Raw genomic sequence first — 16,584 nt, forward strand, 5'->3', positions numbered from 1 at the left:
GTTGTTAAAGAAATGTTAGAAATATTAATTTGCAGTATTGAAATGTACTAACATTTTGTATTGCGAAGAGTAAAGTGTAATCTTTACTTGGATAAAATCAAATATTGAAGGCAAATTATTAGTAACAGTGAGATGAAATAATGTAAAGCATTTATTTAAGTACCAAAGCAAAACCTGAAAACTTTAAAAATATGGATTTCATCAAATAGAAGCATCATTTTCAGCATCTTAAACTAAATACAAATTTTAAAGTACTGAATTTAGGCTGTCAGGTTTCTATGGTTACCTACCTTTCCAGCAGTTTGGTGAGATGTGTAAATAGGCCTATGAGTCACTTGTAATTATTTGTTTTTTGTTTGTTATAGTTGTAATTCTGTGTTCAGTTTGAATCTAATATAGTTCACACCACATGCTTTGGTTTATATATATTTTAGTGTGTATGATTGACAGTGATTGAGCATTTCTTATGGAGTGCTTGTTTTTTTTTGTCATAAGTGATGTATGTTGGTACTTCTGAAAATGTAAACAACTTCTTCCTGTATCACTGTTTGATAAACAGAGACTTTTATGATAAGAAAGAGGTCTTTGTAACTGTTAAGCAAGGAGATAAGTGAAAGGTAATGTTTAAAAAAATTAAAACAGCTCCCAAGCATTATACCATATTCTTCCAAATTTGATCCATAATCCTATCATTATAATTCATTCAGTGTCCCAAATGTCACATATTCATGAATAAGATTCCAATTTATGCATTAATAGCATATACTAATGACTGACAGGTTTAAAAATAAATGTTTTAATAAGGATGCTGCAAGTTATCTGCAGCAAGCTCTTGATTGGAACATCTTCCATGTGCAGAGTATCTTCTTGAAAAAAATAAGAGCTTATTACCACCACCACCACAATAGTTTAGTAGAAACAGCTGTAAACTCTTACACCTCTCTCCGCATATACTTTGAAGTCTGGGTTATAGGATGTTATTCCCCAACCTTACACTCTTTACTCTAGCAAAGGACATGTATGTGTTTTGTCAGTAAAGACTCATAGTCCTAATGTAACTTGTGTTTTCATGTGAAAACAGGACAATACAAGTAATTAACAACATTTCATACAAGGCAAGAAACACTGCTAGCTGTCATTTTACCAAATGAGTAGTAACGTAATACTGTTTTATTCAGTTATTCATCCAAAAATTGCTAGCAGTGTACACTTTTTTTTTTTTTTTTTTTTTTAATTTTGAGATAAGACTGGCTTACAATTCAGAAATCACCCTGTATCCTTACAGATTCAGCTGTAGGTGTATTGAAAATAATTACTGCAGTGGCTCTTGTATTTTGTGAAGGGAAAAGACTCCTGACAGCCCATTCTCTTCGTATGCTTCAAGCTACTCAGAAAATCCTGATACAGTGTTCAGGAGCACTCCTAAATTTTCTGTGCAATGATTGCTCTTATTTCAGCAGCCTTGCTCACCCACTAAAAGGGTGGCGAACATTTTTTGTGGTGACTCAGACATATTTTTTCCATTTCAGATTTATTTTTAACATTTAATGTCGTATCAGGCGTGTATATAGGGCATAAACATGCCAGCTGAAAAACAGTTGTTTTACAGAGCACCTGAAAAGATTTTATCCCGGTAGGATTCAATGAATGTTAAAGCTGTGGGTGGGTGCATATTAACAACAAGATTCGGTATTGTGTGTCTGTGTAAGGACTATTTGAATAGCTTATTATTTTAATCTGAAACAACTCCTATTTTTTTAAACTGAGTAACTTGTTCCAACAGTTGTTGCTCCCCTACAAAATGGAAATAATGAATACAATAACCAATCTTTCAAGCAAAAGTAATTTCTCTGATCTTTTAAAAAACCTAAAGATAGGTAGAGAGTGATTGAAAGATTTATTTATATATGCAAACTGGAGCAGATATGTTTATCATTCTAATTTATTCACTTTATGATAAATTAATTTCCTCAATATAGGAATGCAGTAACATAAGAGTAATGTTTCTCCTGCTAGTCACAGAAGTTGAAACTTGCCAGATGCTGTGATCTGGAGCCTAAATTCCCCTGATATTAACCGTATGTGAAACTCTTAATATTGCTTTGCCCAGCTTTTGTACCTGACTTGTTTCATTTTGCTGTGATACAGTTTCTTTTTGTTTTCTACTTGTGTCCTTCTGTTGGAGAGAGAAAACATACTAGAAGTAACACTGGGATGTAAGGCTCTATTGGAGAACTGCAATGCCCTGTTCCCAAAGTTAAGGCTGTACAGCCCAGTCACATTTTCTGTAATAGACAATTAATTTCCTTTGGAATATGAATGAATATAATTCAGATATATTTAGATTGTACTCTGTATTTTTTAGATCCTATAATAAAATGGGAAAGTACTGTTTAATGATACCAGAATTTTATCCAGTCAGTGAATTTCTTTCTTATACTGGCTTGCTGTGACTGTGTGTACATATATGTTGCTCAATTGTTTGAAGGGCTTTTTAAGGATATAAAATTAATTTTTCCTTTTCTTGTTGTTTGTTAAAGTTGCACAGTTGGTTGCTGCTGATAAAAGGTGGCACCAAGCCAGCTTCCTGAAGGAGCTATGGGGAGGGTCATGGCTTGTCATGACCTGGGCACCGTTACTTGAATGTTGTTATTATTGGGATGAAGTACCCTTAGGCTGTCATCCTTCCTGTAAATAGAAGAGGTTCTGATTCTCTGTGGTTTCCCAGTTTACCAACTTGTAGAACAGCTATTTTGTTGGCCCTGAGTTTGACTGAATAATGAATTAGAAGAACGGCACTATTCCAGAAGGCACCGATTCATCATTTTAGTGTGCTGGTCTAGACTAAGTCATAGTAAGTAAAGCCAAACAAGAATGTATTTCCATATAGTTTATAAATTTAAACCCAATTAAAAAACTTATTTGTATTGGCATACATCAAACAAATTGCCCGGTTCCGCTCTCTGTGAAATAAGGGCACAATTCTAATTATCAGGGAGCATAACTGGTCCTGAGGGCCAAACTTGACTTTTTTCAGTGTTGTGGAGGAGTCCCGGTGGTGTTGGCAGAGGGACTGACTCTGCTTCCTTGGAGTCGGTCAGCATTTGGCCATTGCTTTGCTTTATTGCCTCTTATGAGAGTAACTAGAACAGCAGTTCTATTAATGCCTTTATTAACTAAACAACTTCTGTTGTTAATTTTCAGTTCATTTCAATAATTAAATAAAACAATGCCAATTAGAATATAATGTTTGCAAGATACTGGCCTGTGTTTCGGTTTGTCAGGGTAGAATCATAAGCATGCTGTTGTTGAGGTTTTCACCAATGTGTTGCTGTTGTAACTGAAGTCACATCTATCCTGATGAATATTTCATTTCCCCAATCATGCTATTAAAAACAGAGTGTTTTTACCCTTTCATTTCTGTTTTCTCTTTTCCAGTACCATCATGACAGCTGTGGCTGCGTCCTGTTTACAAATTGCTGCTAGTCACATTTTCAGTAGTCCTTGTGGGTTTTGCTTTCCCCTAATATGGGCAATTAGGAGGAAATATTTCTCACGAGCATGGACTTGCTCTTCTCCTTGTAATGACATAGTCCTGCAATCCAGGAAACAGTGCTGCATGGTGTCCATGTCCATGATTTCCTGATGTGGGAAAAACGTGTGGAAAGCATCTGGAGAGGAGGAGACCCCCTTTACCAGCTTGCTTCCTGTAAGCGAAATTGGAAGACCTTGTCTGTGCAAATAGATTTCAAAATAGAGTCTGCCCTTTGACTGTCTCCATAATTACACAGCGCTCTCTGTATTTTATTTGGCTGCCAGAGCAGTTAACCCCTGGAAGTAAGGGGCTGATGATGGCGTGACCAGCACGGGTATGCAGACATGACCATGTGAATACACTCTTGTTTGGAGAAGCCTGTCGTTAAGACCTCGTTACAATATACTTTTACCAAATTTAAAAATTATTACGTGTTGGGTTATGTTGATTAAGATACGCTATATCCTTAATGTATAGAAAACGCAGAGGTATTAGTTGCAAAAAAGGAAAAAAAAAAGAAACAGAAAAAAGTTCTTTCAAGGCTTTGATGTAATCAACATCTGTCAACAGAATGAATTTGCTTTTGTTTAATTTCAAGGCCTCTTGTCCTTATACTTTACCCAATCGGTTTCAACTTCTGCCTCAGGCATTTCCCTATGTTGTTCTTTTTTTTTCCTCTCCTTTTTTTTTTTTTTTTTTTTTTTTTTTTTTGCAAATACACAGGTTATTGCTTGTGAAATGTGAGCCTCTCTTCTGCTACACAGGTTACACAGAAACAGAGAATTGGAGAGAACCTTTAATCTTTCCCATCCTATTTTTGAAGCTTGGATGTACCTTTGCAACACAGGGATTACAAAATTAGTGTTTTATTAGACAGTTACAATTACAATTACAAGTTAAATGTCTTTCAAGCCTCAACAATTATTTCAGATTGAAAAATGGGAGCATTTGGTAATTAAAGGTAAAAAGCTATATATTCTTGCCTAGGTTGGATTTCACATATTATTACCCTTAATGATTTTTAATACTTCACTTTAAACTTCATTCCTCTGAAGTTTCAGCAAAATGAATATTTGCATAAGAAGCAAAATTATGATATATTAAAATGACCTGACAAGCCAAATAAAAGATCTCTAGTGTTTCACCCTCAAGTACATATATGCTAAGAAAACCTCCACAGTTATTCTTTTTTTTTTTAAGTTAAAAAAAAAAAAAAAAAAACCAAACAAACAAAAAAAAAAACAACCAAACCCAAAACAATAAACAAACAACTAAATTGCATATTTTAAGAAGTGTTATGAGGACAATGCTTTTGATGTTGTTAATTGTTCATGTATATTAAGATTTACTTTGTCAAGAGCAGGTTGATTTTATTTCCTAAATGGGTTGGATGTTAATTCTTGTAATTCTAAATAATTTTGGTACTGTGCTTCTGTTGATAATATGACCAAATTATTTTAAAATATGTTAATTTTATTTCTTGGCTCTTTTAAGGTGCAGCCTTGTATTTATTGTACCTTAGAACTGTAATGAAGTTTATCCTTTGGTAATATTTTTGCTAATTGCTTGAAAATTTTAAGTCTTTCATAAATAAATACCAAAAAAATAGTTGCTAACGATCACATTTGATGAATCATGTAGAAGAACAGTTTTTTGCATAGCTACCTCATACCTCATTCATTGAAAACATAGCTGATAAATTGCTGTAACTGTTAAACAAGAAGCATTAGAAAAGGGTTTATGTAAGAGTTCATTTCCAACATCTCCCTTTAAAAATACTTCTTGACCAGAGGAAAATCACATTTAAATTACTAAAATCAACTTAATTAAGGGTCATTAATAGAGATACACATAAAAAACTCTCTACTCTGTGAGTGAAATGGGAGCATTTCATTATATAGTGTAGCATGCATGAACAGATAACAATTAAAATAGACCTAGAGTAAAAGGCTAATAAATATAGGGCACATTGTGCTGTAAAATCAGTCACTTAAAATGCTCCCACCCATCATCATACTTGAATTCTGTATTCAGCCCCTCTGACTGACTCGTTTAAAAGAAAAAGAAAATGTAATTTCCACACAAGATGAGTTCATCTGGTAATTCACAAAAGCTCACAATGCGTATTTATATTATTAATACAAATTAAGGCCTGGAAGGTATGCTGAGGAATCCAGCGGCTCCGGCAGGACATGCGTGCATACACATTGCACAGTGTGATTCACTGGCAAGTCAGAGGAGCAGTTGTCTGTAATTTTCTGTGCTCAGTACATCGTATCTGCTGATGTGATTCAGTAACACTGGTAATAATTCCCCTTATTGCAGCTGATAGTAAATATTTTGTTACTCCTGGCAGGTGATGTAGCCTTGCTGTTAGGGGAGAGAGGGAACGTGTAAAGGGTCAACTTTGCATCCTGGCTGTGCTGGTGTCTTACCGGGCGGCCCGGCTTCAAACTCTGGGCTCTCTCTGATGGCTGCAGTTTCCGCTGGAAGATGCATAAATCCTGAGTTAATGAACTTACGGTAATTAATATATACAAAAAGCTTAACAAAAAGGATGTGCTTGAGCGCCAGTGTTGCAGAAGTAAATAAATCTCTGAGGAAAGCTTTGATAGGTGTAAGGGATGGGGAGGAGGGAATATCTGAGCCAGGCTTGGAGAATATAGCCAGTTGTTCCTGTCTCCAGTGATTGATGATATTGCTATATTGAGTTAGCTGTGAATATGGGAGCTTAAAAAATAAAAGGAGCTGTGGAGGCATTAGGAAGGCCTTCTTAAGGAAGTGTGTGGATGGAGTCCAGATTTTAATTGTAAAACAGTAACTTCATTATATTTTAATGCCATTTTATTTCATTTTATTTTTACTTTGTAGGAGAATGTTTTCTGTTATTATTTTTTATATTTCAAATAAAGGTTTAGTTGTCCTGTGTTTATAATTCTTGTGATGTATTTTAGGAGTCATATTATACTGCAGTGATATTTATTTGGTTGTCGCATTTCACCTGTTCAAGTAGTAGATATTTTTGTATGCGTCTGGTTTATAATGAGTAGTTAGTAGAATAACAACAGACTACAGTACCTTATTATCCTGTTACCTTGTGACAAAACTTACAGTGTATCTTTGGGAGAATAGATGTAAAAATTTTATTCCAAATAAAAAGGTATCCCTTCTGAATGTGGGATAGTCGATAGGCGTGCACCTGTGAATATAAACTGGTGTAATGTATTTAAGATTGTGTATTTGGGACAGTTGGAATTTTATTGTTGAATAATTGACAAGCACACTTGCACCTTTTCTTTCCCAATTAAACGTTTACACGATAGACAAGGTGCCTGGGCAGCATGCTGTGCATCAAGGAGAGCATTTGAAATACACCTTCACGTGCTGATGTCTACATGGACTTCAGCTGACCACATCAGTGAGTGTGGGTTTTCAGTGTATTTATAATACCTTCAGCTGTGGTAAGAAGAAGGTACTTCCACTGCACTCTGTAAAAGAGCTGCCTTAGCTTATGCTGACAGACTGATTGCCAGCTTCTGATGGCCCAGAAGTTGCTACATCAGCAGATTCTGTGCTTCCAGAAATGGGTGCAAACCAGCCAGAGACTTTGTAGGATACTTTGGGCTCTTTGGATGTGTATATATGTTGTTTCACGTTAGATGGCCCAGATTTTTTTTTTTTTAATTATTTTTTTCTTGTGAAGGAGACCCTAGGAAAGCAGTAGATTATGAGGCTGTTGATTAAATTATAGTTAAAACACCACCAAACCAATCCAGCCCTCTGTTAACTGTGCAACTCCACTTCCATGGGGACATTCTCTTTCTTTTTGAAGCGGACAACTTCCATTGGAGTAATTAGGTTATACTGAGAGCTAGAGCTGAGCCGCGCTCTCCAACTCTGCTCTGTTACTTACCAACAATTAAAGAAAAAAAAAAAAAAACCAGTAGTAATTTTCTTGTATTGGGTAAAAGTCTCTACAACCTTTCAGATATGGGTAACTAAATGTAGCTCTGATCAGTGTGCAAAGAGACAGTTGGGAATGCTTCTAAAGCAAACCCCATGCAACTATTTCATTCATTCTGGGGTTTGGGGCTCCAAAAAAGGTGTGTAATTTGTATCTCCTGTATATCATGGAATGCTGTGAAAGGGCTGTGTATGCAGCCAAGTGTATATGTGGAAGGATAATTTCTGCATCTGAACATAATAAATGCATCCGATGGAAAGGAAGGAAGGTACAATAAAAGCATACAAGATATGGAAGAAGATCTTCTAAAAAAAATACCATTTTTACATAGTTAGAAAGTATGCAGTAGATTAATTTATGTGACATAAAAATGTTTAGTTACTTCTGTTTAAACAAAAACATTTCCTTTTTACTAAGGAGTAATTATTCGTATGGGTTACTTGCCATAAAAGATCGCTCTTGTGTTTGTATACATATGACATTTTTCAGAAGCAAATTAACTATTATGTGAAACTTATGTTTAAAAAAACCCCTCTGTTTAGGTTGGAGAGTGCTTGAGTAATGGATATATGCACTACGTGTAATTGTAGTTTAATTGGTCAGTGTCAATAATTCTTTTGAATTTAGTGTATTTCCTGGTTTTGATGCAAGCATCGTCTTTTGTGATGCATTATTTTGGTTTTGATGTCTCTGACAACCTTTGGGCCTCAATGCCCTTTTTTCCCCCCCTTTTTTTTTTTTTTTCTTTTTTGAGGGGAGAAAAATGTGTCATTACCTGACAACTAAGTTTGAGCAATGAATATGCTGATGTACTGCCATCCCGAATTCCCAATGTGAATTAAATGGAAATTTGTTTCAGATGTTCCAAGACAATTACAAATTTTAATTCTTTCAATTACCTTTGACCAAGATTAAAAATATCTCTTGTTAGTTTGTTCTGTTACCCTGCTAGGCAAGACAAATTGAACCTCCTTCCTTGTGTCTTGGCACTAATGACGAGAGCTACATTAACTTGGTTAAGCTCAAATCTGTGACCAATTCTGCAAAAATACAGCTGAAAATATTGTCTGAAATCAACATGAAATAATTTTTTCTCTCCTCTTTCTTGCTATTGTCCCTTATTCACTGTTTGGCCAAGCCTTGAACAGTGCAGCTTCTAGCCGTGCAAATTGCTCCAGGCAGAGGCCAGTTGGAGTGTCACTTCTGGCTGTAATCCTTGGGGAGTATGCCCATGCTACTTTTTAATGCATCAAACCAAAACAGATCTGGTATTTTATAAAGCTGCAAAGTATTGTTTGGGGAGTTTTTTTGTTCTCATTGCTTCTCAGTGTTAATGCTCTTCCTTTAACGGTACAAGATTTGAACAATCTGAACTACCCTCAGCTACTACATGAGTTCTGTGGTTTGTTTTACATGATGCTTTTATTTTTGCATACTTTCCATTTTGTAATGTGGTAGTAGAAAAAAATGTTAACCATTTTTAACTTATCTGTTAACAGGCTCTGTTACTGGCTGCCACGTAATCTTTTCTTCGTGCAATCGTATCTACCTGCACAAGCAGTCAAGCAATCAACAGCAAAGATGCTTCTTTCTTCAGGGACAAAGAAATACTGCTTTCAGTATAGTTTGGCCAGCCACAGTATCTCCAGCTCACCCAGTTCCTAAGGTACTGCAATTTCTATTATCTAATCTGTTCTTCAGTCAATACAGAGTTCAACTGCAGGCATGATCAAGTGTATTCGTTGTCCGACAGCTGGGGGTTTGGATCACCATCCTGTTGCTTGGTCTGGTATTTGAAATAGGAGTGCTGGTGAGAGAAGTTTTCAGCTGTCTTCCATGTTAAACGCTGTGGCATATGTAGTTATTAGGGTGTTTAAACCTGGGACTTTTTCAGTTATGGTGGTATAAATGTGGAATATTATAATCACCTGTCAACACTTAACACTTCTGGGTCCAGATTCTCATTTTGAGCAGTTATAGATGGTCATACCAAAAGTCAGTAGGAATCATTCATGATTATCTGACTCCTTTTATGTATAAATCTCTAGCAAGCTAATTATAAAAATGTTTATATTTTGTTGAAGGCTTTTTAATTGGGTATATCAGAATTAGGAGGAGAATGCACAATACCTGCTGGTAGCTGCCCCTCAGCCCCACTGCATGTTCTAAACTTGTCTTTACTGTGCCTGAGTGTTTTTTTTTCTTGCAACATATACTTTTATTTTTATTTACTTTAGAGCCAAAATTAACTTTTTCATGCAATTTTAACACATGTTCCACTTCTGATTTCGTTTTTTTTATTTATTTTTTTCCCTATTTAATTACAGTGTACAGATTAACTGTTTAGTATCTTTCCTTTAGCCAAAAGAAAACCAGTGCTTTTCAGGATGTATATTAGTAGTTTTTAAAATTTACTTTTAATTTCATTGTAGATTTCTTATGAAAAATATGAGGTATTTCTGTGGGCAGTAAAAACAGTAAAAAGTTGTTAGGTAGATAAGCAGGTAAGGATGCTGGATGTAGGGCTCTTACACCTAAGAGACTGTAGAAACTGTGTGCAGAGAGAACATAGGGTTACAGGCTTTATTTATTTTCAAAGGTTTAAAAATTGTAGCATTTACAAACTTTTTTTTCTATTTTTAGATGCTTCTCTTAGGATAAAGAGGGAGAAATATATTGTCCTACTGAGAAGTTGTCTTCACAGATCAGAGTTCTCAGACTGTCTAAAAATCAGTCCAGTTCTTCAATTCTGAAAACTTGAGGGCAAAGTTATTACTTTATACAGAGTATGTCAGAAATCACATTGAAATAACATGGTTTTTTTCAAGATTTGGTGTGAAGCTGTATACACAGGCATTTGTATGTGTGCTGCTGGGGGCTTCTCCCTGAACAGATCTTACAGGTCAGCAGGGTCAGGTCTCAGCAGTTACTAGATAAGTGCCCTCCAAGGGGAAAGCAAGGGTGCTGCTGTGTGTGGAGTTGCTAATCCAGTTAAATGATGAAGTTTTTTCTAAATTAAGTCCCAAACTACTGCAATAGGATGTTGTTAGGGTTGATGTGCCATTAATTTGAACAAAATGTAAATTTGAAATTCTGTTGACTTAAGTGCACTAAAGATAGTTTCACTTTTTATCAGAGTAGAAATGAAATACCCGTAGAGGTAACAATAGTCTTCCTATTTAAAGTCCTGCTTGAGCTAATTGGTTGCCCCACTCTTCTTTATTCCTACACCCTGCTGTTTTATGGTCTTGCTGTGCACAGCCCAAGTGCCCACTGTGTTTTCTGCTTGCCATCTTGATTCGGTATGTTGTGAAGCCAGGGCAAAATTCACTCTGTGGCTGAGTGGCAGAGAATCAATCCAGCTGTGGTGGGTGAGGGGACTCTTCCCCAGCCAGTGAAACAGCCCAGGACCCTCCAAGAGAAAGTGCATTTCCCTGTCTGTGCAAAATGTTGCCATTATTATTAGTTTGTTGTGTTTATACACGTATCATGAATGTTTATGGATTTAAAAAAAAAAAAAACAGAAATTAAATTACACCTCTGTATGAGGGCTGAGAACTTTAAGTGTGGAAAATAAGTTTATTACACTTTCCTTAACACAGCAAATTGGGATACCCTCGCATAGTGTTGTAGATGGACAAATTTGTGCACAACATATGAAGTAGATTAGTAAGTAAAAACCTCTAAATTAAAACAAGTTAAATCCTAAGAAAAAGCAATCTCATGGAAGTTAACAGGAGTTTTGTCTGAACGAGAAAATGAGAATTTTATCAGTTTTATTTTTGATCCTAATTCTGTATGTATGTCTTGTCAGTTCCAGTGTTTAGATGCCTTTTGTAGAAAATGTGCCTCTTTGCAAAAGAAAATGAAGAGTTTTTAAGTCTTTCTCTCACAGTTTCAAAACTTGTGAATGTCTGTGCTAGAAGTCGGCTGCAGTATCTGAGGTTTCAACACTGGAAGGCTAGCAGACTGTGTAAGGCAGTAGTAACAGGCAATGTTAAGTTCAAAAGGGCAGTGGAAGAAATACTGAGGCAGCCTTGAGGGTTTGCCCTGATGGCTTAGGAAGGTCGATACTACGACAGAAAGGGCAAGCTGCCATGAAGCAGGAGGCAGTATCTGAGAAAATGATCCCATTGTCATGCTCAGTTTTCTGATCTTCATTTTCAATCCTTTTTCTCCAAGCACATAAAGAAGCCAGACTATGTGACGACAGGCATTGTACCAGACTGGGGAGACGACATAGAAATTAAGAATGAAGATCAGATTCAAGGGCTTCGTCAAGCTTGTCAGTTGGCCCGTCACGTCCTACTTCTGGCTGGAAAGGGCTTAAAGGTAATAATTACAGATGTCCCATAGCAGCTTGGATATATTTTATGCTTTCGCTTACTTGGGGGTTTTTTCTACTATTTTGTTTTTTTAACTTTCCCATAATGTGCATACAACTTTAAGTGAGATCCTGAAAAAAAGAAAGATTTATTAACTTTTTATTCAGTCCATGATATGCCTATTTAATTATTCATGTATTTTAGACCTATGTAGTACTTAGAGTGAGTTGCTAGCTCAGGTGTAGTCTCTGTCTGTCATCTCCCGCTGTTCAGATTGTGCCAAATCACGTGAGTTTCTCATAAGGCCCATGCTACATTTTTTTCCTTTTTTTTCATGGCCCATCATCCTCATACATCATGTGTTCTGGCTCTGCATGTGTGCAAGTCTGAAGGACTGGGCTGCCTTCTCCATTCCCATCCATCCTTCAGCCACTCACTGTCCCATGGTGTCCGGTGCGACTCATAGAGCTGCTGTTGGAAAAAACAGCTGTCAAATTCTACACAATTTTCCAGAGTGCATTGATAATAAAGCCTCATGGTTTCCAGAAATGTTTCTACAGAATGCTTTTTGGGACACCTCCCAAGTTAAAATGTACTGGGAGGAGCCTACTACCAGATTTTGCAGATGAAGGAGTGCTTTTTTAGCCTTGCCTTGGTATTTCATGTAATAGCATACTGGATAGGGTAAAATGAGTTGAGTAGCTATGAGATGCAGGGATAGACAGAGACTAGAGGTCAATGCCATTGACTTAAAAGGGGGAAAAAAATACCAGTTTACCATGCATTTTTCTTTTGGCTATCATCACACTTTGCCAGAGGTTTAATTCTGAAGCTGGGGTGGCCAATAACAAAACTGCCTGAAGCTTTAATCTTGCATAGGCTTATGCGTGTTTAACTTTTTTATGTGCAATTATTTCCCAGTACAGTAAAACTTAGTAATGTAAAGTTAAGGGCATATACATGTTTCTGAATGATCAGGGTGCAGTGCGGGTTTTGAATGAGAGCAGTTTTCCACTAATACTCTTTGGTTGTTATCATGTATAAAATACATATGTGTGCAGCGCGGTGTAACTTATGATGCAGTTCACAGTATGTGCCAAATCATACGTAACAGCAAATTACTGCATACACGTAATGAACATTTTGGAGCAAAAAGGTGGATAAGGTAAGAATTATGTGACCAGGAACTGTGGACTGGGAGGGAGGTGGCATTTGGAGTTCCGGTGCCAAGACTGCTGCCCAGGTCAGCCACAGACAGGTCATGAGCTCCATTTTACACCAGCAAGCGTTTGGCCAAGACACCTCTGACAGAGAGGGTGCTCCAAAACCCTCCCTCATCAACAGTGAGCACCTTCTGCTTTCTAGCCTGACTCTGCACGTGGGCAGTTTATACCCATTTGCTCTTGTGCCAACACTGCTCTTTAATTTAAACAGCTTCCTGCCTTTCCTTGAGTCTGTCCCCTTCACGCAGTAATAGAGCTATTACAGCTTTCAGTGTGCCAGGCTAAACAAACCGAGCTCTTTTAGGCTGTTCTCATAAGGTAAACTCTGCATTCCTATTTTATCTGAAGAGCCCTATCCGTCCACCTGTTCTTGTTGTCTTGCTGAACCCGCCTTGCATGCAGCCCTCCAGACCTGCTCTTGCCTGTGCTTTAGCTAATGGCGGTAACATCCCCCAATATAACAAAGGTTCATTATAGTGCATGGATGCAGAGAGACCAAGTTTGGTCTGAGCGCGGTTTTGATATTACCATTTACTGCCTGTGGGACTTAAAAATACAATATGGTATTGTATTTTGAATAATAATTATTATTATTATTATTATAAATAATAATGATAGCATTTCCTGGATTTGGGTTAAAGATTTGGGAATAAAGCAGCAAATTCGATAATGTGGAAGTATTATGCTAGACACCGTCAGATTGTCCCAGGCCAAATACGGGATGAGGTGTGCAGTAGATGCCTCCCCAACCTTGCTCAGCTAGCAAAAGCTCCTTTAAAAGTAGAGCAGATACTGTTAAAAGCAGAACTTTTCACAGTGTGTAAGCCTGCCGCACCGGGAGCACAGATCTGTCTGCTGAGTGTCCAAAAGCCACATCGAATTCCTTGAGCAGAGCAGTAGCAGACAGCACCCAGCCTGGTACGCAGCGGTTCAGTTTGTCTACGGGCTGAAGCGGATAGATGGGTGAGCAAAGGCAGGAGCAACAAACCCGTGCTTATCCAGAGCCGAGGGGTACAGCACGCCGGGGCTGCAGTGGCTACTGCAAAGCAGGAGGGTTGCACAGTAACCCCAAGTCTGGGTCTTGAGTGGGTTTATCCCTCCTCATCTGCCCAACCACACTTTTGTGCTGAACAAGGTGCAAGCTGAGCAAATAGACCTGGTTTTATCCTCAGCACAGTACACAAGTGCACTCCACTGTATTCACTGTGCGTGATCACTGAATATTTCAATATATGGATAAGTATGCCTCCTGCGCCACAGCCTACCTACATTCCACATGTTACTAAAAATTCCTCCAAAATCACAGCTACTGTAGTGTATGTGTACGAAGTATGATTTTCAAAGGCTCAAAACTCATTCAAATCAAAATCAATTTGCAGAGGAACCCTCAAAGGCACTTCTTCTCAATGAGGAAGGTTTCCCTACCAAATTTCAAATTTCAGCTCTAACCATTCCAGAGACATAGTCAATCCAAAAGAAAAGTGAGAAGAATGTTATTTTAAGCACGTGCGTTTTCCACTCCATGGATACTCAGAAAGTGGCTGAATGATTTATGAGAGGGGGTTTTTTTAATATGTAAAATCATGAGAAAAAGACACGTTTAGAAAATGTCAAGCATAAAAATGAAGATTTCTAAAAATGATGGATAAGTGCTTGTAGATTCAGTGTGATCATCCAGGCAATGGCAAGTTTAAGTAAAATATCCTCAAGATATGGAGCCAAATATTTAAATCTTCTATAAAATTAAAGAATACTTGGAAAACAAATTCATAAAATGCACAAGTACATTATGATAAATATACTGGGCAGTTCTAAGAATTAAGATCCTTTCTTTTACAAATAAAAGGGGAAAGTAATGTTGTGTTTTAGAGGACTGAAAGCATTGAAACCAGACATTTCTATAGTAGCTACTGAAACAAGATGCCATGGAAAATTGGTGTCTTTGAGAAATCAAATGTGGAAAAAAGAACGGAAGGGAAGTAGACAGTATTTTACGTTTTCTAGGAACCTTTGAGTGCTCATTTCTACTGCATGCTTTATTTAAAACCTTTTTCTCTTTAAAAAAAAAAGGTCCAATATATCAATAAAGTATATCAGGCAGTTTAGTGTTTTGTATCAAAGCAGCGTATTTGAAACATCCAAGATTTCATTGAAGCGCTTGGCTGCAATCACATTCAGTAAATATGAGAAACTATCTTTGCTTTTTTAACAGGATGTTATGTTTGGTATTTTAGGTTGGCATGACAACTGAAGAAATAGATTCCATTGTTCATCATGAAATAATCAGACAGAATGCCTATCCGTCACCTCTGGGCTATGGAGGTTTTCCAAAATCTGTTTGTACTTCTGTAAACAACGTGGTATGTCATGGTATTCCTGACAGGTATTTCCCCAATAATATACATTTTACCACCAGGAATGAAAATGTTAAACAGATATTAATAAATTGTGTTTAATATTGAACATACTTCAGCTAAACTGTCATATGTAAACATATTGCAGATGCATATCATGTTACCACACAATGCTGATAGACATTATAGAAATGTATGTGAAATAGAACAAAAAATATCCTGTTTGTCCAGATACTTGAAAAAAAATAGCACAATGCCTTCAGAGTTGAGTGTGTGGAAAAAAAACAAAAAAAAAAACAAAAAAAAAAAAAAACAAAAAAAAAACAAAAAAGAAACCAAACAGTACAGTCTGAGGTTTTTTCCTCCAGCAAAATAAGTATAGGGTAAGGAATAAATATATTTGCATTTATGTGTTTTTTTTTTTTTATTTGCGATACATTCAGCTACTCACAAAGTAAAATATGAACCCTAGTGAGAGAAAAAGAATAAATATAATGGTAGATTTTTCAGGTGTTGGTATGTTTTTCTGGTAGTCGTTTCTCATTAATTTATATTCAGCTACACTTATTCTCTAAGTAGTGAGAGCTGAACATTAAAAATGGTTATTCTGTTTGCCTCTGGCTTCCTCCATCACAAAATATCTACCCTCTGATTTTTTATGTATGTGTCATTAGGTGTTTATTCTTATATTCCCTTTGTTGGGAACTGTCTGTCACCATTATTTTTTTTTTTTCTGTTTATGTTTCAGTCGACCTCTTCAGGATGGAGATATTATCAACATTGATGTCACGGTGAGTAATTCATATAAAAAATAGTCTTTGATCAACTTTAGAATCACTGGTAGCAACAGGAAGAATAGTGGATTGGAGATGGGGGATGCACAGATGGATGTGCTGTTTACTTCTGAGCCAAGTCACAAGCAGCTGGTTTCCTTTTTTGTTTTTAACTGTGTGTTTATTCCAGCTAGACCCAGGCCTGACTTGAATTTAGGACTGGAATCAGATGCACTGAGATCAATGTTGGCCTAAGTGAAATGTCAACCCAATCCTGCTATGTGTCATGTTTTTGAGAAGGTGTAATTGTTATTGATCCACTGTGTAGTTAATGCAGAGCACTACAGTACTGGGCAGCAGCTGAAGATAGATATGTATGAGATGAGCTAACATGAAGAAAGCCAGCATTT

At 36.8% G+C, this 16,584-nt stretch overlaps 1 protein-coding gene across 1 annotated transcript in view; it reads left to right on the forward strand.

Moving 5' to 3' along the window:
• METAP1D (methionyl aminopeptidase type 1D, mitochondrial) overlaps window positions 1-16,584 on the forward strand; it is a 51,487-nt gene that overhangs the window by 20,541 nt on the left and 14,362 nt on the right. The window contains exons 2-5 of the mRNA XM_042784446.1: window positions 8,999-9,165; window positions 11,682-11,831; window positions 15,282-15,430; window positions 16,150-16,192. Of these exons, the coding sequence (XP_042640380.1) occupies window positions 8,999-9,165; window positions 11,682-11,831; window positions 15,282-15,430; window positions 16,150-16,192 (509 nt within the window). The remainder of the gene's footprint in view (window positions 1-8,998; window positions 9,166-11,681; window positions 11,832-15,281; window positions 15,431-16,149; window positions 16,193-16,584) is intronic.

Source organism: Tyto alba, unplaced genomic scaffold (assembly GCF_018691265.1).
Source record: "Tyto alba isolate M040663 unplaced genomic scaffold, T.alba_DEE_v4.0 Super-Scaffold_7, whole genome shotgun sequence".
Classification (NCBI taxonomy): Eukaryota; Metazoa; Chordata; class Aves; order Strigiformes; family Tytonidae; genus Tyto; species Tyto alba.